Source organism: Oncorhynchus mykiss, chromosome 17 (genome assembly GCF_057628025.1).
Source record: "Oncorhynchus mykiss isolate SJ-2025 chromosome 17, ASM5762802v1, whole genome shotgun sequence".
Classification (NCBI taxonomy): Eukaryota; Metazoa; Chordata; class Actinopteri; order Salmoniformes; family Salmonidae; genus Oncorhynchus; species Oncorhynchus mykiss.
Genome location: NC_143038.1, coordinates 8900400 through 8917543, shown reverse-complemented (window position 1 = coordinate 8917543; position 17144 = coordinate 8900400). Strand labels below are relative to the sequence as shown.

The 17144-nt window shown below is 43.4% G+C and overlaps 2 protein-coding genes across 2 annotated transcripts; one reads left to right on the top strand and one right to left on the bottom strand.

Annotated features, from left to right (window-relative positions):
• Nucleotides 1-1697: 1697 nt before the first annotated feature.
• On the bottom strand, nt 1698-2672 carry LOC110515386 (uncharacterized). The gene has a single exon (XM_036949516.2). It carries the CDS (start codon nt 2655-2657, stop codon nt 1749-1751), a length of 909 nt encoding a protein of 302 aa, XP_036805411.2. The 5' UTR covers nt 2658-2672; the 3' UTR covers nt 1698-1748.
• A 5231-nt stretch (nt 2673-7903) lies between these two features.
• Nucleotides 7904-14866, top strand: LOC110493580 (ATP-dependent RNA helicase DDX39A). The gene is made up of 9 exons (XM_021567933.3): nt 7904-8356; nt 9446-9654; nt 10400-10527; nt 10945-11221; nt 11518-11636; nt 12507-12638; nt 12951-13060; nt 13851-14143; nt 14622-14866. The coding sequence occupies exons 2-9, from the start codon at nt 9447-9449 to the stop codon at nt 14636-14638; spliced, it is 1284 nt and encodes a 427-aa protein (XP_021423608.1). The 5' UTR covers nt 7904-8356; nt 9446; the 3' UTR covers nt 14639-14866.
• The last annotated feature ends 2278 nt before the right edge of the window (nt 14867-17144 follow it).

Genomic DNA, 17144 nt, shown 5'->3' with positions numbered 1-17144 from the left:
ATTGTTCAGTTTCCTTATATTCCTTAATTTTCTGAATAGTCATCTACTTCTTCACTTCAGAAGTTTCTGCAATTACTTCATTCACTGCACTCATTTGTATTAATGTACGTCCCTTCTTCCTTTTTTTTCCCCTTGTCAATATTTCTCCACTGAGATCGCCTAATTTCAATGGGTAGTGTCGCTATTCTGGACTCCAATAGTCTTGCTACTTGGCAGCTCCTGAATACTGTACTAGCAGTGCTTAGACTTCTCTACTGGCGAAAGAAAATAAATATAACTGACGAATTACATAATTATTTTGAGTTTCATTACTCAAGCAACATTCTTCCCTTCAAGCAATGTCCGTTTATGTAGTTTAATCACCTCGTCGCCACTGTAATATTTGTGTTGTGGAGAAATGACCAGGCAGGAGACGAGAGTACAGTTAGATTTCGTTTAGTCAAAACCCCTCGTGCTCTACAGTTCGCGGCATTCCAGTGCGCATCTGCATTTCCTATTAGGTGTAGTAACGTAACACTGCCGTAATGCATTACTGCTTAGTAACAGCACAGTAACTAATATAAACAGATGTAGATCCCAGATACTACAGCTACAACTACTAGACAGGGAGCTGTCCACCCTATCTCCCCTGTCCTCTCCAAATGTGTAATAATGCAAATAAGGCAGACATTAAAAAATATAGCTTTAAACAGCAGCGTCAATCATAAATAGAAATCATGAACAGAATGGAGTGCTTCAGCGTTTTTACACCTTTTGCATTAGGTGGTACACACACCAATCAGATTACAACACAGCCAATGAATTGGCTTAATTAAGGTATCCTTTGTAGTGACACCGCAATTATCCACTCGTGTCTATTCTTTATTCTGCGGGGAGGCGGGGCTTGCATCGGTATAGAGTGGAGCTTACTGTATGGTATTGAGTATAGTGTATTAGAGATTTATTCCCTCTCAAGAAAGATACAATTAGGGAATTATTCTATTGTAACTCTTATTATGTAAATTGCAATTAGGTTAGGGCATTTAGCCTATACCTATATAGCGACAGGTAGCCTAAAATATATGTTGTTCTGCCCCTGAACAAGGCAGTTAACCCAATGTTCCTAGGTCGTCATTGAAAATAAGAATTTGTTCTAAACTAACTTGCCTAGTTAAATAAAGGTAAAAATAATGACTGACACAGTGAACCTACTCATAACAATGATACTGTAGACAGTACACAGCAAATTGACCTTACGAATCTATAGCATGCAGGTGGGTCTGTAAAAAAAAAAGTAAAGAAGATCAAAATAGCTGAAAGTTGTGTTTATTAAATTAAATGGGGGGGTAATCAAATTAGTTAGGGGGGGTTGTCTCCCTCTTCTGGTGGCACTGATGTTTTTTTAGAAAGTGGGTTGGGGGAGGTGGTATCAGGGTTTCCCAAACTCGTCTCTGCAGTTACTTTTTGCATCTTTTTTTGCAGGGGAAGCAAAATAGTCTTGCCAGGGCAGCTGTGATCCGCGGGAGGAGAGACTGTTTTTTCTTCGGCTCATCTGCAGCCACAGTACCTGAACAGGTGACATAGAACAGGGCATGAAATCAGGGTCGTGTTCATTCAGGCACACAGTAGCAAAATGTTTTGAAACAGAAAACAAAAACAAGAATTTGTTATTGGCAAGTTCAAGAAAGTTCCTCCCTGTTTTAGTCTGTTCTCTTCCATTTAGTGGCTAATGAATAAGACCCTGATAACTTCATCATAGTCTCCCGTCCTTACATTACAATAGTGTGCTGAAGACAGACGCACATGTTGACTGACAGAAATGAGGACTTACTATCATTGCCAAGAGGAGACACCTTGTTCTTCTTCTGGTCCTTGTTATTTCTTCGCCTCTTCTTTCCTGACTTCCTCACTTCTTCCTTCATAGCCTCTTCCTTCTCCTTCTCCTTCGTAGAGAGAGAAACAGATTTGAGTTGATGCCTCACAATCAAACAGCCCAAATAACTAAACAATCTACTAGTTCTTGTCTGTCTCACATGTGTGGAGGTGATGTCCTCGAGGTCTGTGAAGAGGGCACAGCTGTTGGGCTCGGAGCTGTCTGAAATGTAGCTAATTACCTGGGACTTGGCAGAGATGGCTGAGCTTACAATGGTCTTCTCCAAACCAGTGCTGTCATCAGCCATCTCCGCTAGGTCCTCTTCAAGGGATTCCCTCCGGGCCAGGAGCTCCTCGGTGAGGGTAACTTCACTCCTTGAGGAGGTTGAGGAGTGTGACCTCCCACTAGCACGGCTCCTCCTGGCTCCAAAATGGCCACCGGAACTCCAGTCCTCGGAATAGTCATCTATGACTTGTGTGATGGTGTCCGCCATGCACCTGATGGCTGCCTCACCACCAGAGCGTGCGGCACGCAGTTGAGCCCGGTTGGAGTCCGAACGCAGGGACAATCTTTTAGCTGCAGTCTTCACGATGGCCTTCACCGCATCCTCCCCAATGAATTGGATGCTCTCCTCCAGGCCAAAGAGGACAGAGATGTCAGCATACTTCAGGGCATGCTGGACCTCCAGAAAGAGATCCTTCATCAGCCTGAAGGGGTCATTGGCCCTCCTTGTCTGGGGGGACTCTGAGGCCTCCAGTCGGCACATGATGCCGTGGAGGATGAACTTCAGGGTCTGGGGGCTCATGACGGTGGCCCAGGGAGTGCTGCAACTGAGGGTGTCCTCCTCGATAAGGATCTTGCCTGGTATGAGGGAGGGAATCTTCTCAATGGCCTTGGTGGGCATCAGGGAGCTCTCACTCACGTGGGACACCTCAGCTTCTCCCACCTCTTCTTCCAGGCTCTGGGAAGGAGCTGCCAGTGCTGCATGGGTGGTTGTCACAGAGTTGTCCTTCAAGGAGGTGCTGGGCACTACCTCTTCTTCATCCAGGCATGGTCTGGGCAGAAAAACGTCCAGAGTCTGGGCAGGAGCTGCCCATGCTGCCTGGGTTGAGGTGGAGGGTTTAGGGTATGAGACAGTCATGGCACTCACAACCACCTCCTCTTCGTCCTTGGGTGAAGAGGGACACGGAGAGTCAGGGAACCTTTCCCTGGCACCGGAATCCAATCCTAAGAAAATACACTCATATTCTGAAATGGTTCAAAGCCACATTCATGTATAACACTATGCAGTATCTAGCACATTTACTATAATGGTAATACACGGGTTATTACACAGGTTATTACACTGTTATTACTGGTCATATGGGTAAAACAGGTTATAAGTGTACCTTTCTGGATGATGAGCCTGGCCTTGCAATCGTCGTTGCAGGTACTGTTCAGGATGTCTCCCACCCTGGTGGTCAGGACCTGGCAGACGGCCCCTGGTCAAATCAACATTTATTTAATACAGGGGTGTCAAACTCATTCCATGGGGGGCCGAGTGTCTGCGGGTTTTAGTTTTTTCCTTTCAATTAAGACCTAGACAACCAGGTGAGAGGAGTTTCTAACTAATTAGTGACCTTAATTCATCAATCAAGGGTGGAGTGAAAACCTGCAGAAACCCGGCCTTCTATAGAATGAGTTTGACATTTGATTCAAAGTAATACTTCACACATAAAATGTCTCCAAACACTGTATAGAAAAATAAGAAAAAAAGAGGAGAGTAAATGAAAATACCATTACTGACAATAAGAGAAAAGAAAGCAGGGGAATGTGCGGGTGCAAAAGACGGTAAAAACAACACAATAACTAACCTAGTGCCTCCTTGTTGTCATCGGAGAGGGAGAGGGAGCTGGAGGAATGGAGGGTCAGTAAGCTGCCCTTCTCCAACAGAGCGGCCCACCTCCCACGGGACTCTGTCCCTTCCTCCTCCCCATGCCCACTTGACCAGGTGGAGTCGCTGTCCCACAATTCCTCCTCGCTGGATGTGGGGGTGTTCCCCCAGCCGTCCCTATACATCCAGTTAAAGTTGTCATTCCACATTATGTCTCTGCCTGGTGGGTGGTCGGCAGACCCAAGAAGTTCTCCAGCAGATTCTTAATGGCCCGTTGGATGAACATGTACAGCACGTCTGTGAAGAATTCATTGGAGAGCCTACGGTTGGCAGCCAGGTCTTTCAGGATGGGCTCGGACCTGCTCTGGCGGGCCATTGGCCTCCTGCCCATACCGGTGTCCAGAAGCATCTGATACACCTTGCAGATGAGCTCCTTCCCAAAGTAGTGGACCTTCCCCCTGAAGATCATGTTGACCAGCTTCCATGAGGACAGGATCTGACCCAGGGCCAGGGTTGACTTCATGTCCATGATGTCATTCAGTGAAACATCATCCTCACTGCTGAACTCCTGGTGGAGTTCCCGGTCAGTGTCAGAGTGCGCCAGATGAATAATAACATCAAAGATGTTACTGGCTGTGAATCCTGCCTCTCTGTGGCCGGGGGTGGGAGTGGTGGTCTGGCTACTCCTTCTGCCGCCATGCCCAGACCGGGGAATGCTGGGAGTGCTGGCAGTCTGTGTCTCGTCCATCTCCCCAGCAGGGCTGCTGGTCTCCCCAACTTCCCCTGGCCTCTCCTCAAACAGGGCAAAGACAGGGAGGGACCCCTCGCTAAGAACTTTATGGACGTCACTTCCCTTGGGACTCCTCACTGACCCCAGTTCTCCCAACTCTGGCATGTTGGATTTGCTCGATCCCTGTGACGACCCAGGCCAACTCCCATTCTGGCTGTTGTTGCCTCTTCCAGACCTCATGTGGTGGATCCGTCTGGCGGCCTCCTGGGCACTCTCACAGGCATCCCTGAACAGCTCTGAGAAGATGCTGGAGAGCTTCTCTTCTGTCAGAGTAATACCTGGATGGGTGTTCTCCAGGTCATCCTCACCAGAAGAGAAGAGGTCCTCCTGGGCCCTTTTCAGGATGTTACTCACAGACAGATCTGCTATGCCCTGAAGCTCCTTGTCGGTCTCAGAAGGGGGAGTGGGCGGCTGTCCGCCCAGGAGCCTTCCCTTTGGCTCAGAACTCCGCTGGTGGAACTTTTCAGAGACGATCTGGAGCACACCTGAACCCCAGTGGGACGAGTCTGACGACTCTGGTCTGGAGGTCCTGTGCAGAGCCATCACTGGGAGGAACACCTCACTGGAGACACACACCACCCACTCGATGATTTCGTCCAGGTCGCCTATTGTCACGTTCTTAGAAAGAGAAACAGAAAACAATCTGACAGCTAGTAGTTTTTATGTTACAAGATAGTTGTTTCCAATGATCACTCCACCCTTGAAAGCAGAAAAAATGCGGGACTTACCATTTGTTTGAGGAACTTCCTGATAAGCTTTCTCTGACTGGAAAACAAACCAACACCAGGAATCATTGGCAACTTAAACTAGTGTTTACATAGATTATATTTGTTCTGCACATATAGAGGTTCACAGCAGGACTCACGGGTGAGACTTCAGGAAGTTCGTTAGAGAGAACGCCTCAGGTGAAATTGGACAGGAGGCATCATCGCTCTTAGCCACGGACGTCACATCACTCTTTGGGGTCAGGAGGTCATCAACAGATGGAGAGGAGATCATTATCTCCCCATCATTAGGTGTCAGGGGACCTGGGGTTTCTGAAACAGAAGACAATCAGAATTACCACCGAACAAGCTAGTGACCACCGTAAAGATTCTATTGAAGTTGTATAATCAGAAATAAACACTGTGTCACCAATACCCACCCACCTGTTGTCTCCATTTGAGTAACTTTAGTGCCCTTCTTGATAGCTGGCAGGACACCTACAGAAAGAGGAGAGTCGTAGATAATAGTGGATCCTTCCACCATATATCCTTTTAGAATTGCATCAAAAAATCCAAGATTTTTGGAAGTGGAGATCAATACTCACTGTAACTGGTTGTTCGAGATATAAGAGTTTGAGGCAGTGCCAACACACCAACTACTTGGCGTCTTGCGTATATCACCCCTGACTTAGCCTCCCTAGACTTTTTAGCCTTGATAACCTCTCTGGCCTTCTTTTCTGCCTTTGCTATATTGGCCTCTCGGCTGGGCCTGGGGCCTTGTGGGGGCTTCGGCACAAGGTTCTGAGACATATAACAACAGTGGGGAAATCATATCACCATAGAAACCACCTATTTCACCATAGGCATGGTGGTACTAAGTGACATGTCACATAAGGGTTAACCTTAGAATTAGAATCAGAATTCCAATACTATTAGTTCTAACTAGTAGGTGGTCCATGTGTCTTAATGGTGTTATTATCTCGTTGTAAACTGGTTTTCAACCCGTCATATTACTAGATTACAACCAACTGGTCTCCGTTACAACCAGACGTTTTGCATCAGAACTAAAAGCTGTTTCTTACCTTTAGAGGGCTGTCCTTGGGGCAGTCTCCCAGGGCTGGCAGCCTTACTCCATCATGGCCAGCAGAATGGACGTCTGTCTGGAGCACCTGCTCTCCAGCACTAGCTTGGAGGGTCCTAGCCTGGGGTACAGGATCATAAGGAAATACATTTAACTTAAGCCCTCCATTATTATGCCCACTTTTCCAACTATAAATCATAACCTTATATTTACAATCAGAATTCCAATACTATTAGTTCTAACTAGTAGGTGGTCCATGTGTCTTAATGGTGTTATTATCTCGTTGTAAACTGGTTTTCAACACATCATATTACTAGATTACAACCAACTGGTCTCCGTTACAACCAGACGTTTTGCATCAGAACTAAAAGCTGTTTCTTACCTTTAGAGGGCTGTCCTTGGGGCAGTCTCCCAGGGCTGGCAGCCTTACTCCATCATGGCCAGCAGAAATGACGTCTGTCTGGAGCACCTGCTCTCCAGCACTAGCTTGGAGGGTCCTAGCCTGGGGTACAGGATCATAAGGAAATACATTTAACTTAAGCCCTCCATTATTATGCCCACTTTTCCAACTATAAATCATGTCAATCTGTTTTTACAGCATATAGGCTATACTACCAAGAAGATAGCCCCATTACATATCAAGAGAGAAAGCCCCAGAATTAACAAAAACATTTTTTTAATCACTTATGAGACTTACTTTTTGAAGAATTATTCTCAACCGTTTATGATTTCTATCCATTGTGCTTTCAGGCACCCTTCAGATTGGACCTGACATTTTTTATAAACAAATACATTTTAAAATACATTTCAATTTTTTTTTTTTACAAAATCTTGGCCCGTTTTGCTGTACTCACAGAATGTCATCTTTGTCCACTAAAAGTGATTTATTTGAACATGAGGATGACTCTCCTTTGTAAATCATCAACTCAACTGAGCCAGAAGTAGGCACTGAACCTTCTCTTGAGTGCGTTTAAGTCATAGGCTCATATATTACGTCATGCCATTGTACACGATTACGTCAACTACAATAACACAGTGCGACCACTCTGGGAAATGAATGCATCGTTTCTGATCACATACGAAATCTCTATAAAGTTTACAGTGTAACCCAATTCACTTTGGTTCAGTGAGGTTTAATCGTATTTTATGGATAAATGTTGCCCTCTGTTGGCCATAACTGAAATAGTCAGGAATTAAAGTCGCGCCATCATTAGTCTGCTGCACACTCCCACTGTTGGACTTTTAACAGCTACGGTTAAAATAACCTCTATTTAGTGTCAATAATATGGACCAAACAAATTATTATGGTCAAATAAATCTAATCATTGATGGGTTTGGTGAGGGAAGACAGATGTGGTAAGCTGATATGATCAGGGCAGGCCCACATATTGCCAATTATGAATAAATGTTTTATTAAGCCAACTGCCTATTTGTCCAAGATACTCATTACAGTCATGTCACACTTCTATCATAATTTATACAAACTGGATGAATGCAGGCTGTTGGTTTGTAAATGTTGTAAATAAATATGTATATATGGTGTATATTATTATTATTATTATATTATTATTAATTATCTTTTTGACCTGCACTGTTGGAGTTCAGATCTTAAGAATTTCACTGTACCCTGCAATTACATCTGCGACGCTATGTATGTGACTAATAAATTAATCTAATCGATTCGAATCTAAATTCAGAAATCATTTCTTGGTGAGGAAACCTAGTCATACGTAGCTATAATTTACAGAAATCAGAAATGTTTACATTATTGCTGAATAAGGCTATCACAGTGTACTTGTTTCATAACAGGGTTGTCATACAAGAAATTATGCCCACAATTAGCTGGTGAAATCCCGCCTTATTTGCTTGTGTTTTCAAGATCGACATTTGAGTAGGCCAATCATGGTTCGTTTTCAGACCGGTTTGGGGAGATTGCCTTTAAAATTGACCAATAGTGTCCACGAATACACTGCTTCCGGACGAAATTACTTGAGGACTGCCCCTGTGAACCTAGCTAGCAGTGATAGTCGAAGCCGTTTTGAATTACCACCGAGAAGTAAGTGTATTTTAATTGCATAAGAAATGTGCTGTATTGAGTACATTTCAATATCACATGTATTGTAAAATGGAGACATCTATTTCTCTTTCCATAACGCTCATAAATAGCAATGTTCGACTATATTTATTGTTAATCTTTGCTAAAACCGTGTGCGATCTGGCTAACTAACACATTTAGCATTGCGGTCAAGCTAATGTTAGTACTAGCACGGTGATGTCAGTTAGCAGTTAACTTCTGCTAGCAGTGTGTCGCAGGTCGGTTCCGATAATTACATTTTAGGTGAAGTTAGGCCCAAGAAATGTCTTGCTTGTTATTAATTTGAGTCAACGTTGTTTCTGAATCGCCACCCTGCATTTGGAACCTATTATTGTCCTTTTTTATAGCACTTTTCTGTCAAAGTTTGAATGAGTGGAGGCGGCTACCATTGTTTGAGGCTTGACTCCCTGTTCAACTTAATTGAATATGGCAATTGGTTAACTACTGTAAACTGAGTTACTGGGTGGTAGCTGGTCCAATCCTTGTTATTAGGTCAATTGTAATGATTGTGTCAAATTTAAACTTTGGTGGTGTGAATGCGGCCTGCTACTAGCATTATTAGCAGCTAGCCTAGCTGTTAGCTAGCTAATGCTGTGTAGGAATACACGTCAGACCAGCGTTTCCCAAACTCGGTCCTAGGGTCCCTAAGGGTTGCACGTTTTGGTTCTTGCGGTAGCACTACACAGCTGATTCGAATAATGAACTCGCCAAGCTTTGGTTATTTGAGATGTGTAATGCTAGGGGGAAAGAACGTGCACCCCTTGGAATCCCCAGGACTAAGGGTAAGTAAGGACTAAGTAAGGGTAACTAGGTGCTAGACGGTGATGTTTCACTAGGATTCAATTCAGGAAGTGAAGTTACATTAAATTATTACTATTCTTGTAACTAAGGTTAGAAGGTGAAGACTTTTACATAAAGTATTGAATTGACATTACAATTAACCTTCTGAATTTACTGTTCATACAACCCCCCCCCCCCCCCCCCCCCCCAAAAAAAAAACTAGTCTCCAGTCTTTCCTAGCTTCAACTAACGCAAGTACCCCTTCTCTAGAATGGCAGAGAATGACGTTGACAACGAGCTGTTGGACTATGAAGAGGATGAGGAGCCTCAGGTTGCCCCGGAGACCACCACACCTGCGGGCAAGAAGGAGGTAAAGGGCTCTTATGTCTCCATCCACAGCTCCGGTTTCCGAGACTTCCTGCTCAAACCAGAGCTGCTCCGCGCCATTGTCGACTGTGGCTTTGAACATCCCTCTGAAGGTGAGTCTCGCAGGCACTGCCCACCTTCAACCAAGGACTTTCTTTTACTTTGTCTATTTTGTCTGTCTCAAATAGCACCCTATTCCTAACATAGTGTACTACTTTTGAGCAGGACCTATAGGACTTTGTTCACAAGTAGTGCTATATATTTGGCCCTGGTCGAAAGTAATTCACTGAGTTATACATGTATGCCCCTTCAAAGATCACATCATACTTAAACTGATCATCTCTGTATACCTGTAGCAAGACTCACTGGTTGATGCTTATTTATAAAACCCTCTTAGGCCTCACTCCACCCTATCTGAGATCTACTGCAGCCCTCATCCTCCACATACAACACCTGTTCTGCCAGTCACATTCTGTTAAATGTCCCCAAAGGTCACACATCCCTAGGTCTCTTCAGCAACAAACACTCAAACTAGACAGTTTTATCTCAATCTCTGCATTCAAAAACTCAATCAGGGACACTTACTGACAGTTGTAGCTGCTTTGTGTGATGTATTGTTGTCTCTACCTTCTTTCTGTTTGTGCTGTTGTCTGTGCCCAATGTTTGTACCATGTTTTTTGCTACTACCATGTTGCTACCATGCTGTGTTGTCATGTGTTGCTGCCTTGCTATGTTGTCTTAGGTCTCTCAATGTAGTTTTGTGTCACCGCCTTTTCGTTGGCCATCATTGTAAAGAAGAATTTGTTCTTAACTGACTTGCCTAGTAAAATAAAAAATACTTGTGTTTCTGTCTTTCAGTCCAACACGAGTGCATCCCACAGGCCATCCTCGGCATGGACATCCTGTGCCAGGCCAAGTCGGGTATGGGCAAGACGGCTGTGTTTGTACTGGCCACCCTGCAGCAGATTGAACCTGTGGACGGGCAGGTGAGTGTTTGAATAGTGAAATTCATCTTTACACTGTGGACGCAGCCATTGAATTGCGGTCACATTGAAGCCTAGTCCTCCTGGACTAAAAATAGCTTTCACTGGAGAATCCATTGACTGCTTTTAAGTTTAGGAATAGGCTTAATATGTATCTGGGAAACTTGCACAAGGTGTTAACTTCTTGTCGGCAACTTTTTATATATTTAACTAGGCAAGTCAGTTAGCAAATGCTTATTTATGATGCCAGCCTACCTTGGTCAAACCCTAATGTGCCACCCTATTGCAGTCTGAAGTTCTGTTTTTAATCTCACTGTTTTACACTGCTTTTCTATCCTATTTGATAATCTTGTGTTTTTCTGATGTTCAGAGAGCTCTGTATCAAACATCCTCCCCTTCCTACCTCTCTCTGTCTACCAGGTGTCTGTGCTGGTGATGTGCCACACACGAGAGCTGGCCTTCCAGATCAGCAAAGAGTATGAGCGCTTCTCCAAGTACATGCCCACCGTCAAGGCGGCCGTGTTCTTCGGGGGCCTGTCCATCAAGAAGGACGAGGACGTGCTGAAGAAGAACTGCCCCCACATCGTGGTGGGTACGCCCGGCCGCATCCTGGCCCTCATCCGCAACAAGACCCTGAACCTGAAGAACGTGAAGCACTTTGTCCTGGATGAGTGTGACAAGATGCTGGAGCAGCTGGGTGAGTAGGACAGGGGGGGATGATGCCAGATGTGTGTGACGGGAGTAAGTTGAAACTTTAAAGATGAACAGTCAATTGAAACCATGTGTTCGATGTACCTCCTAGCATACCACTTAGAATGCACTTTCATGCTAAGTAGTAGTGGATCTTAGAACAGATTGTGATAGATGGTGTGACTTAAGTAAGGATTTTGCCAAAACGTAGGAAAGTGTATTTACATTTTATTTGATGTAGTACTCTGATTTCAGACTGAGTGGGTTGACTTTTTTTGACATTTATTTTCCTAACTCCCTCAGACATGAGACGTGATGTTCAGGACATCTTCAGGCTCACACCCCACGAGAAGCAGTGCATGATGTTCAGTGCCACCTTAAGCAAAGAGATTCGCCCTGTCTGCCGCAAGTTCATGCAGGATGTAAGTTGGAAGGGGTTCTGAAACTTAAAGTAGCAGTTTTACACACACACACACAGATGAACCAATCTCCCTAAATTGTACTTTTAAAGAGACATCTGGCAGTAGAAACATGAAGCATCTTCCTTGCCCCTTTTCGGTAAAAAGCTGAGGGATTCGTCTGGAGAAATTTAACCACTCAAATTTGTAGAGCTATGGATGCAAGGACTGACCATCAATGATATCAGAATTATCATTTTGACCATGTTTTGAGGCTATATAGTTTTTACGCGTACTTTGTTTAAAAATATTGGAGTGAAACAAGCTTATTTTGGGTTCTGATGAGGTACAAAAGTTGAATTAAGCTCATGAGACATTTGTTATATTCTTTTAATTTAAATGTCCAAAAATGTATGTAGAAACTGCTGATTGCCCCTTTTTTTTAAAGCGATAGTTAAGTGACTTTTGCATATGGTTTAATAGTGATGTAAAAAGTTCAAGTCAAGCCCATCTAAGTTTGCCTGCTCGTGACTGTCCGTCTCACAAGTGGCCATATCGGTGCGGCAGAGTGACTCTTAACCAGGATCTTGGGCTCTACCCCTGCTTTTGGACATTTTTGGGAGGAACTGTCCTTGCATTAAAGCTATAAGTTCCATCCAGCTCTAGTACTAATAATTGACGTTAACAATCACATTTCTAGTTCTTCATCCACCAACACAATGTGGTTTACTCAGGTATTCACTTAATGTAGCTATGTTTATAGAACTGGACCAAAGAGTGACACTTTCCCCATGTTAGATTCACTAGGACACACTGTAGCAAAATGTCTTGCAATGAAAGTCCAGGTAGTCCCTCCCTGTGTTCTGTTTGGTGCTTAATGAGTATCTCTTGTAGCCCATGGAGGTGTTTGTGGACGATGAGACCAAGCTGACGTTGCACGGTCTGCAGCAGTACTACTGCAAGCTGAAGGATAGCGAGAAGAACCGCAAGCTCTTCGACCTGCTCGATGTGCTTGAGTTCAACCAGGTACGGACAAAATAAATATTTTCAGATTTTTATGCTAAAATGTAATTTATTTTAGTTTTAATCTTAGTGGCTTGAATGTATTTTGTCCATGGATTTGAAAGTCACGTTTTAAATGCAATTGTACTCATTCAAGTGAACTCTGTCTATGCATTGACAGTTTCTGCCTGTGAGTTTTATGCCCCATGTTTTTCATCTTCAGAGTGTACATCTATTTGACCAAGGTAAAGCCAGGGTGCCACATCAGATGCAGCATGGGTTTGTGCCCCATGTTTGTCTTTGGTGTCTCACTGCCATTTTCTCCCCTGTCTGAAGGTGGTGATCTTTGTGAAGTCTGTGCAGCGCTGTGTGGCTCTGTCTCAGCTGCTGGTGGAGCAGAACTTCCCTGCAATCGCCATCCATAGGGGCATGGCCCAGGAGGAGAGGTGGGTTCTGATGGAGAGGGAAAAACTGGCTAAACCCTACAGTCTATGCATTTGTTAAAATCTGAGAAGTTTTGATTGGTATAAGCAATATTATGATATCAAAGATTAGGCTATTGCTTACACTTCAAATCATCTCAGATATAAATATTTGCATAGGGTTTTGGGGTAGATTTCTCTCATTCGGAAATTCTCATTTGGACAAGACTGTCCTCGCTGACTCCGTTTTCTCTTATCCGTAAACCGATAAGTGGTTGAGGACTGTCAATTCGTTAGTAGGTAAACGGTGTCCTCGCCTCCTTCCGAGGAAGCACATGTCAAAACTCTTCAGGGAAGGACACATCTACCCCTCTACTTTTGAATCAGCTGCTTACTCTGATGAGAAGCATGCACATATTTAAAACGATAAGTAGCATAAAATGTCTAGCTAATTTTTTTTTTTTTTTACTACTTTGCACATTTTAATTTGGGATTCCACCCCTGTAAGTGTCATTTTCATGATGTGAATGGAGTCTAATTTCATACAAGCACATTTTCTCCTCTGCTCAGTTACTTTACTTTTTTTTTCAGAAGGAGGTGGAGAGGACAGGAGTTGAGCAATCAAATTGAGAATCTCATTTACATGCACATTTTGTATAATGGTCATGAAGCTGTTATCTAGAGGGCCTGAACAATAACCTTCTCTCAGATTACATGTTTGTAGGAAACAGTTTCAGTGTACCCACAAAAGTGAAGCAGGAAGTATAATGCTTGTTCTACTTATTTTAAATCTGTCGATGCCTCCCTCCCCTAGGCTTTCCCGGTACCAGCAGTTCAAGGACTTCCAGAGGCGGATCCTGGTGGCCACCAACCTGTTTGGCCGAGGGATGGACATTGAGCGCGTCAACATAGTCTTCAACTACGACATGCCTGAGGACTCCGACACCTACCTGCACAGAGTGGCCCGTGCTGGCAGGTTCGGGACGAAAGGTCTGGCCGTGACCTTTGTGTCTGACGAGACCGACGCCAAGACCCTGAACGATGTGCAGGACCGCTTTGAGGTCAATGTGGCAGAGCTCCCAGAAGAGATTGACATCTCCACCTACAGTAAGCTATAATCAACCAACTAGTCTAGCACTCATTTGGATTTCATGTGCTACTGCAGTACTTTTTCATTTTTTTTTTGTCTTAAATGTCACCCTATTCCCTATGTAGGGCACTACTTTTGATCAGAGCCAGAGGTTCTGGTCAGAAGTAGTTGGTCAGAAGTAGTGCACTGAATAGGATGCCATTTCAGACAACTATGTTTTCACTTCTCATTTATTCCTCTGGGTTTTGGAGTTTCCTTAAATTATTACTGTTTGTAATGCCAGTGCTGCTTGCAATTGTTCCTTCAATAGTTGATAACACTTTAGAGCATTTGATTATTACCCAGTCATTCCAAGTATGTGGCCTGTGTAGTTATGCTGAAGGGATCTATTTTATTTTCGGGTTATTTCTTTTGGTTCCCAGCATCTGCCAGTCATTTTATGTGGGTACACTGCTTGATGCTATAAACTAACATCTCCCTCTTTTCTTGTTTCAGTTGAACAGTCCAGATGAAAATCACCCCCTGACCAGTGAAGACGACGTGTGCATGCGTGCCCCTCTGTCCCTGTCTTTTTTTTGGAGATGGATAATAAAAAATGTCTTTTTTTTTTAAAGTAAGCATCACTTTTTATTTGATTTTATCCTCCCGAGGCTGCAGTTTTAATGTTATTTTCCCTGTTAATGGTTTTCTATTATTAGGTTAATAAAATAATTGAAATTAAAACTTTTTATACAATGTTATGTCACTGTATGGCTTCTTTTTTTTCCTTGCTAATGGGGTTGTAAAATTCTGGCAATTTCCAAAAATTAAGACCTCCCAGTTGGGTGATTCCCTGCTTATTCCCTCCCTGGGAAAGTTAGCAGAATTTAACCATACTTACTAATTAGAGAGAAGTTGGATTTTCACATTGCAGTATATCATTGTTGAATAAAATGAGTCAGAAGACAAACCTAGATTAACACTATAGAATATCAGATTCAATTGTCAGAAGTAAGTGGCGCTATGATCATACATTTAAACAATTTTTTTACAAATATACACTTAACAAAAATATTGTAAACATGTAAAGTGTTGGTTTCATGAGCTGAAACGAGCTCCCAGAAATATTCAAAATGTGCACAAAGCCTATTTCTCATTTTGTGCACAAATTGGTTTACATCCTCCTTTGCCAAGATAATCCATCTACCTGACAGGTGTGGCATATCAATAAACTGATTAAACACAGCATTATTACACGTGCACCTTGTGTTGGGGGACTACGGTGTGCTGTTTTGTCACACAACACAATGCTGCAGATACGTTTTAGGGAGTGTGCCATTGGCATGCCGGTTGCAGGAAATGTCCACCAGAGTTGTTGCCAGCTAATTTAATTTCCCTACAGTAAGCTACCAATGTCATTTTAGAGAATTTTGCAGTAGGTCCAACCGGCTTAACAACCGCAGAACACATGTAACCATGCCAGACCTCCACATCCGGCTTCTTCACCTGCAGGATTGTCTGAGACCAGCCACCCGGACAGCTGAAACTGGGGGTTTGCACGACTGACGAATTTCTGTACAAATTGTAAGAAGCTCGTCTTGACCTGACTGCAGTTCGGCTTCGTAACGGGCAAACGCTCAAGACTTGTCACCGGTTGAGCATGTTTGGGATGCTCTGGATCGACGTGTACAACAGCGGGTTCTTGTTCCTGCCTATATACGGCAACTTTACACATTCGTTGAAGAGGAGTTGGACAACATTCCACTATCAACTGCCTGATCAACTCTCGGAAAAAGATGTGTTGCGCTGTGTGAGGCAAATGGTGGTCACACCAGATACCGACTAGTTTTCTGATCCATGCCCTTCTTTTTTTTAAGGTATCTGTGACCAACAGATGCATATCTGTATTCCCAGTCATGTGAAATCTATAGATTAGGGCCTAATGAATTTATTTAAATTGAATTGAATTGTAATTCAGTAAAATCTTTGAAATTGTTGCACGTTGCGTTTATTTTTGTTCAATATATAACTAGGAGCAACTCTATTTCTATTTCCCACATTCTCCTCTGCCCTTTCTCTATTCCCTCTCCCTTTTCTTCACATTCATGCACAAACTTGTTTTATTTTCTATTTCAGAATACGGCTACTACATTTCCTCTCCTCAGTCTACCTATTTCAGAATGTTATTTAGATAATTAGTGGAATTAAATTGTAACATATTTAGCCCTCTACGTTTAAATCCTAACATGTAGGCAAATGTGTATTTTAAGTTATCTTAAATGTAAAGGTTATAATATATGCTGGGTAAGACCAGACCATAGTGCTGTGTTTTTGCGTGTTGGGTGAAGTTGCCTCTAGACGCTGATCTTGTCAGTTTTGAACTTTTCCCATAATGGCTACGGTTAGGATTTGGGGAGTTGAAGCTGATTCTAGGTCTCTACCTAGGGGAATCTTCACCTCATAGCTTGTTTTCTTTGTGAAGTACTGTACTTTACGCCAGGCTGTCAGTAGCACCACATATAGGGGCGGAGCAGGAGACGTGGTGTATGCTACCTCCTCCCCTTGAAAAAACAAGCTCTGTTACCACAGAACACCTGTCCTCCCTTTCTCCACTTCTCCCCCTCTATCCCTGTACGCCTCCTTTCTTCTCCCTCTCAGGCAAGCCTTCTCAGACTCTTTTCTTCTCAGCCCAGTTCTTTGTCCATCGCTTCCATTGGTCTTCCTTGTTCTCTCCATTCTGCTCTCAGCCAATCACTCATTCTCTCCTGCACTGTCTTATCTGTATCTAGTTCCATGCTTTGTGTTCACCGTGTGACTGGCCTTAGAAACACAATATCAGCTGTTTCTCTCTTCCGTTGAGTCATAAGTGCACTCTATTCCCTACATAGTGGACTACTTTTGACCAAAATCCATAGAGCTCCGGTCAAAACTACTGAACTACATAGGGAATAGGGAGCCATTTTGGATACACCCATAGTATTGTGCTCCTCAATCTCTAAAGTACTGTATCTGTATTGTGTTCAACCTGGGTGACTAGCT

Coding starts and splice junctions, on each gene's coding strand:
- LOC110515386 (XM_036949516.2), bottom strand. CDS start 2,657: ATGAGCCCCCAGACCCTGAAGTTCATCCTCCACGGCATCATGTGCCGA.
- LOC110493580 (XM_021567933.3), top strand. CDS start 9,447: ATGGCAGAGAATGACGTTGACAACGAGCTGTTGGACTATGAAGAGGAT. Junction 10,528..10,944: donor TTGAACCTGTGGACGGGCAG/GTGAGTGTTTGA, acceptor TCTGTCTACCAG/GTGTCTGTGCTGGTGATGTG. Junction 12,639..12,950: donor ATGTGCTTGAGTTCAACCAG/GTACGGACAAAA, acceptor CCCTGTCTGAAG/GTGGTGATCTTTGTGAAGTC.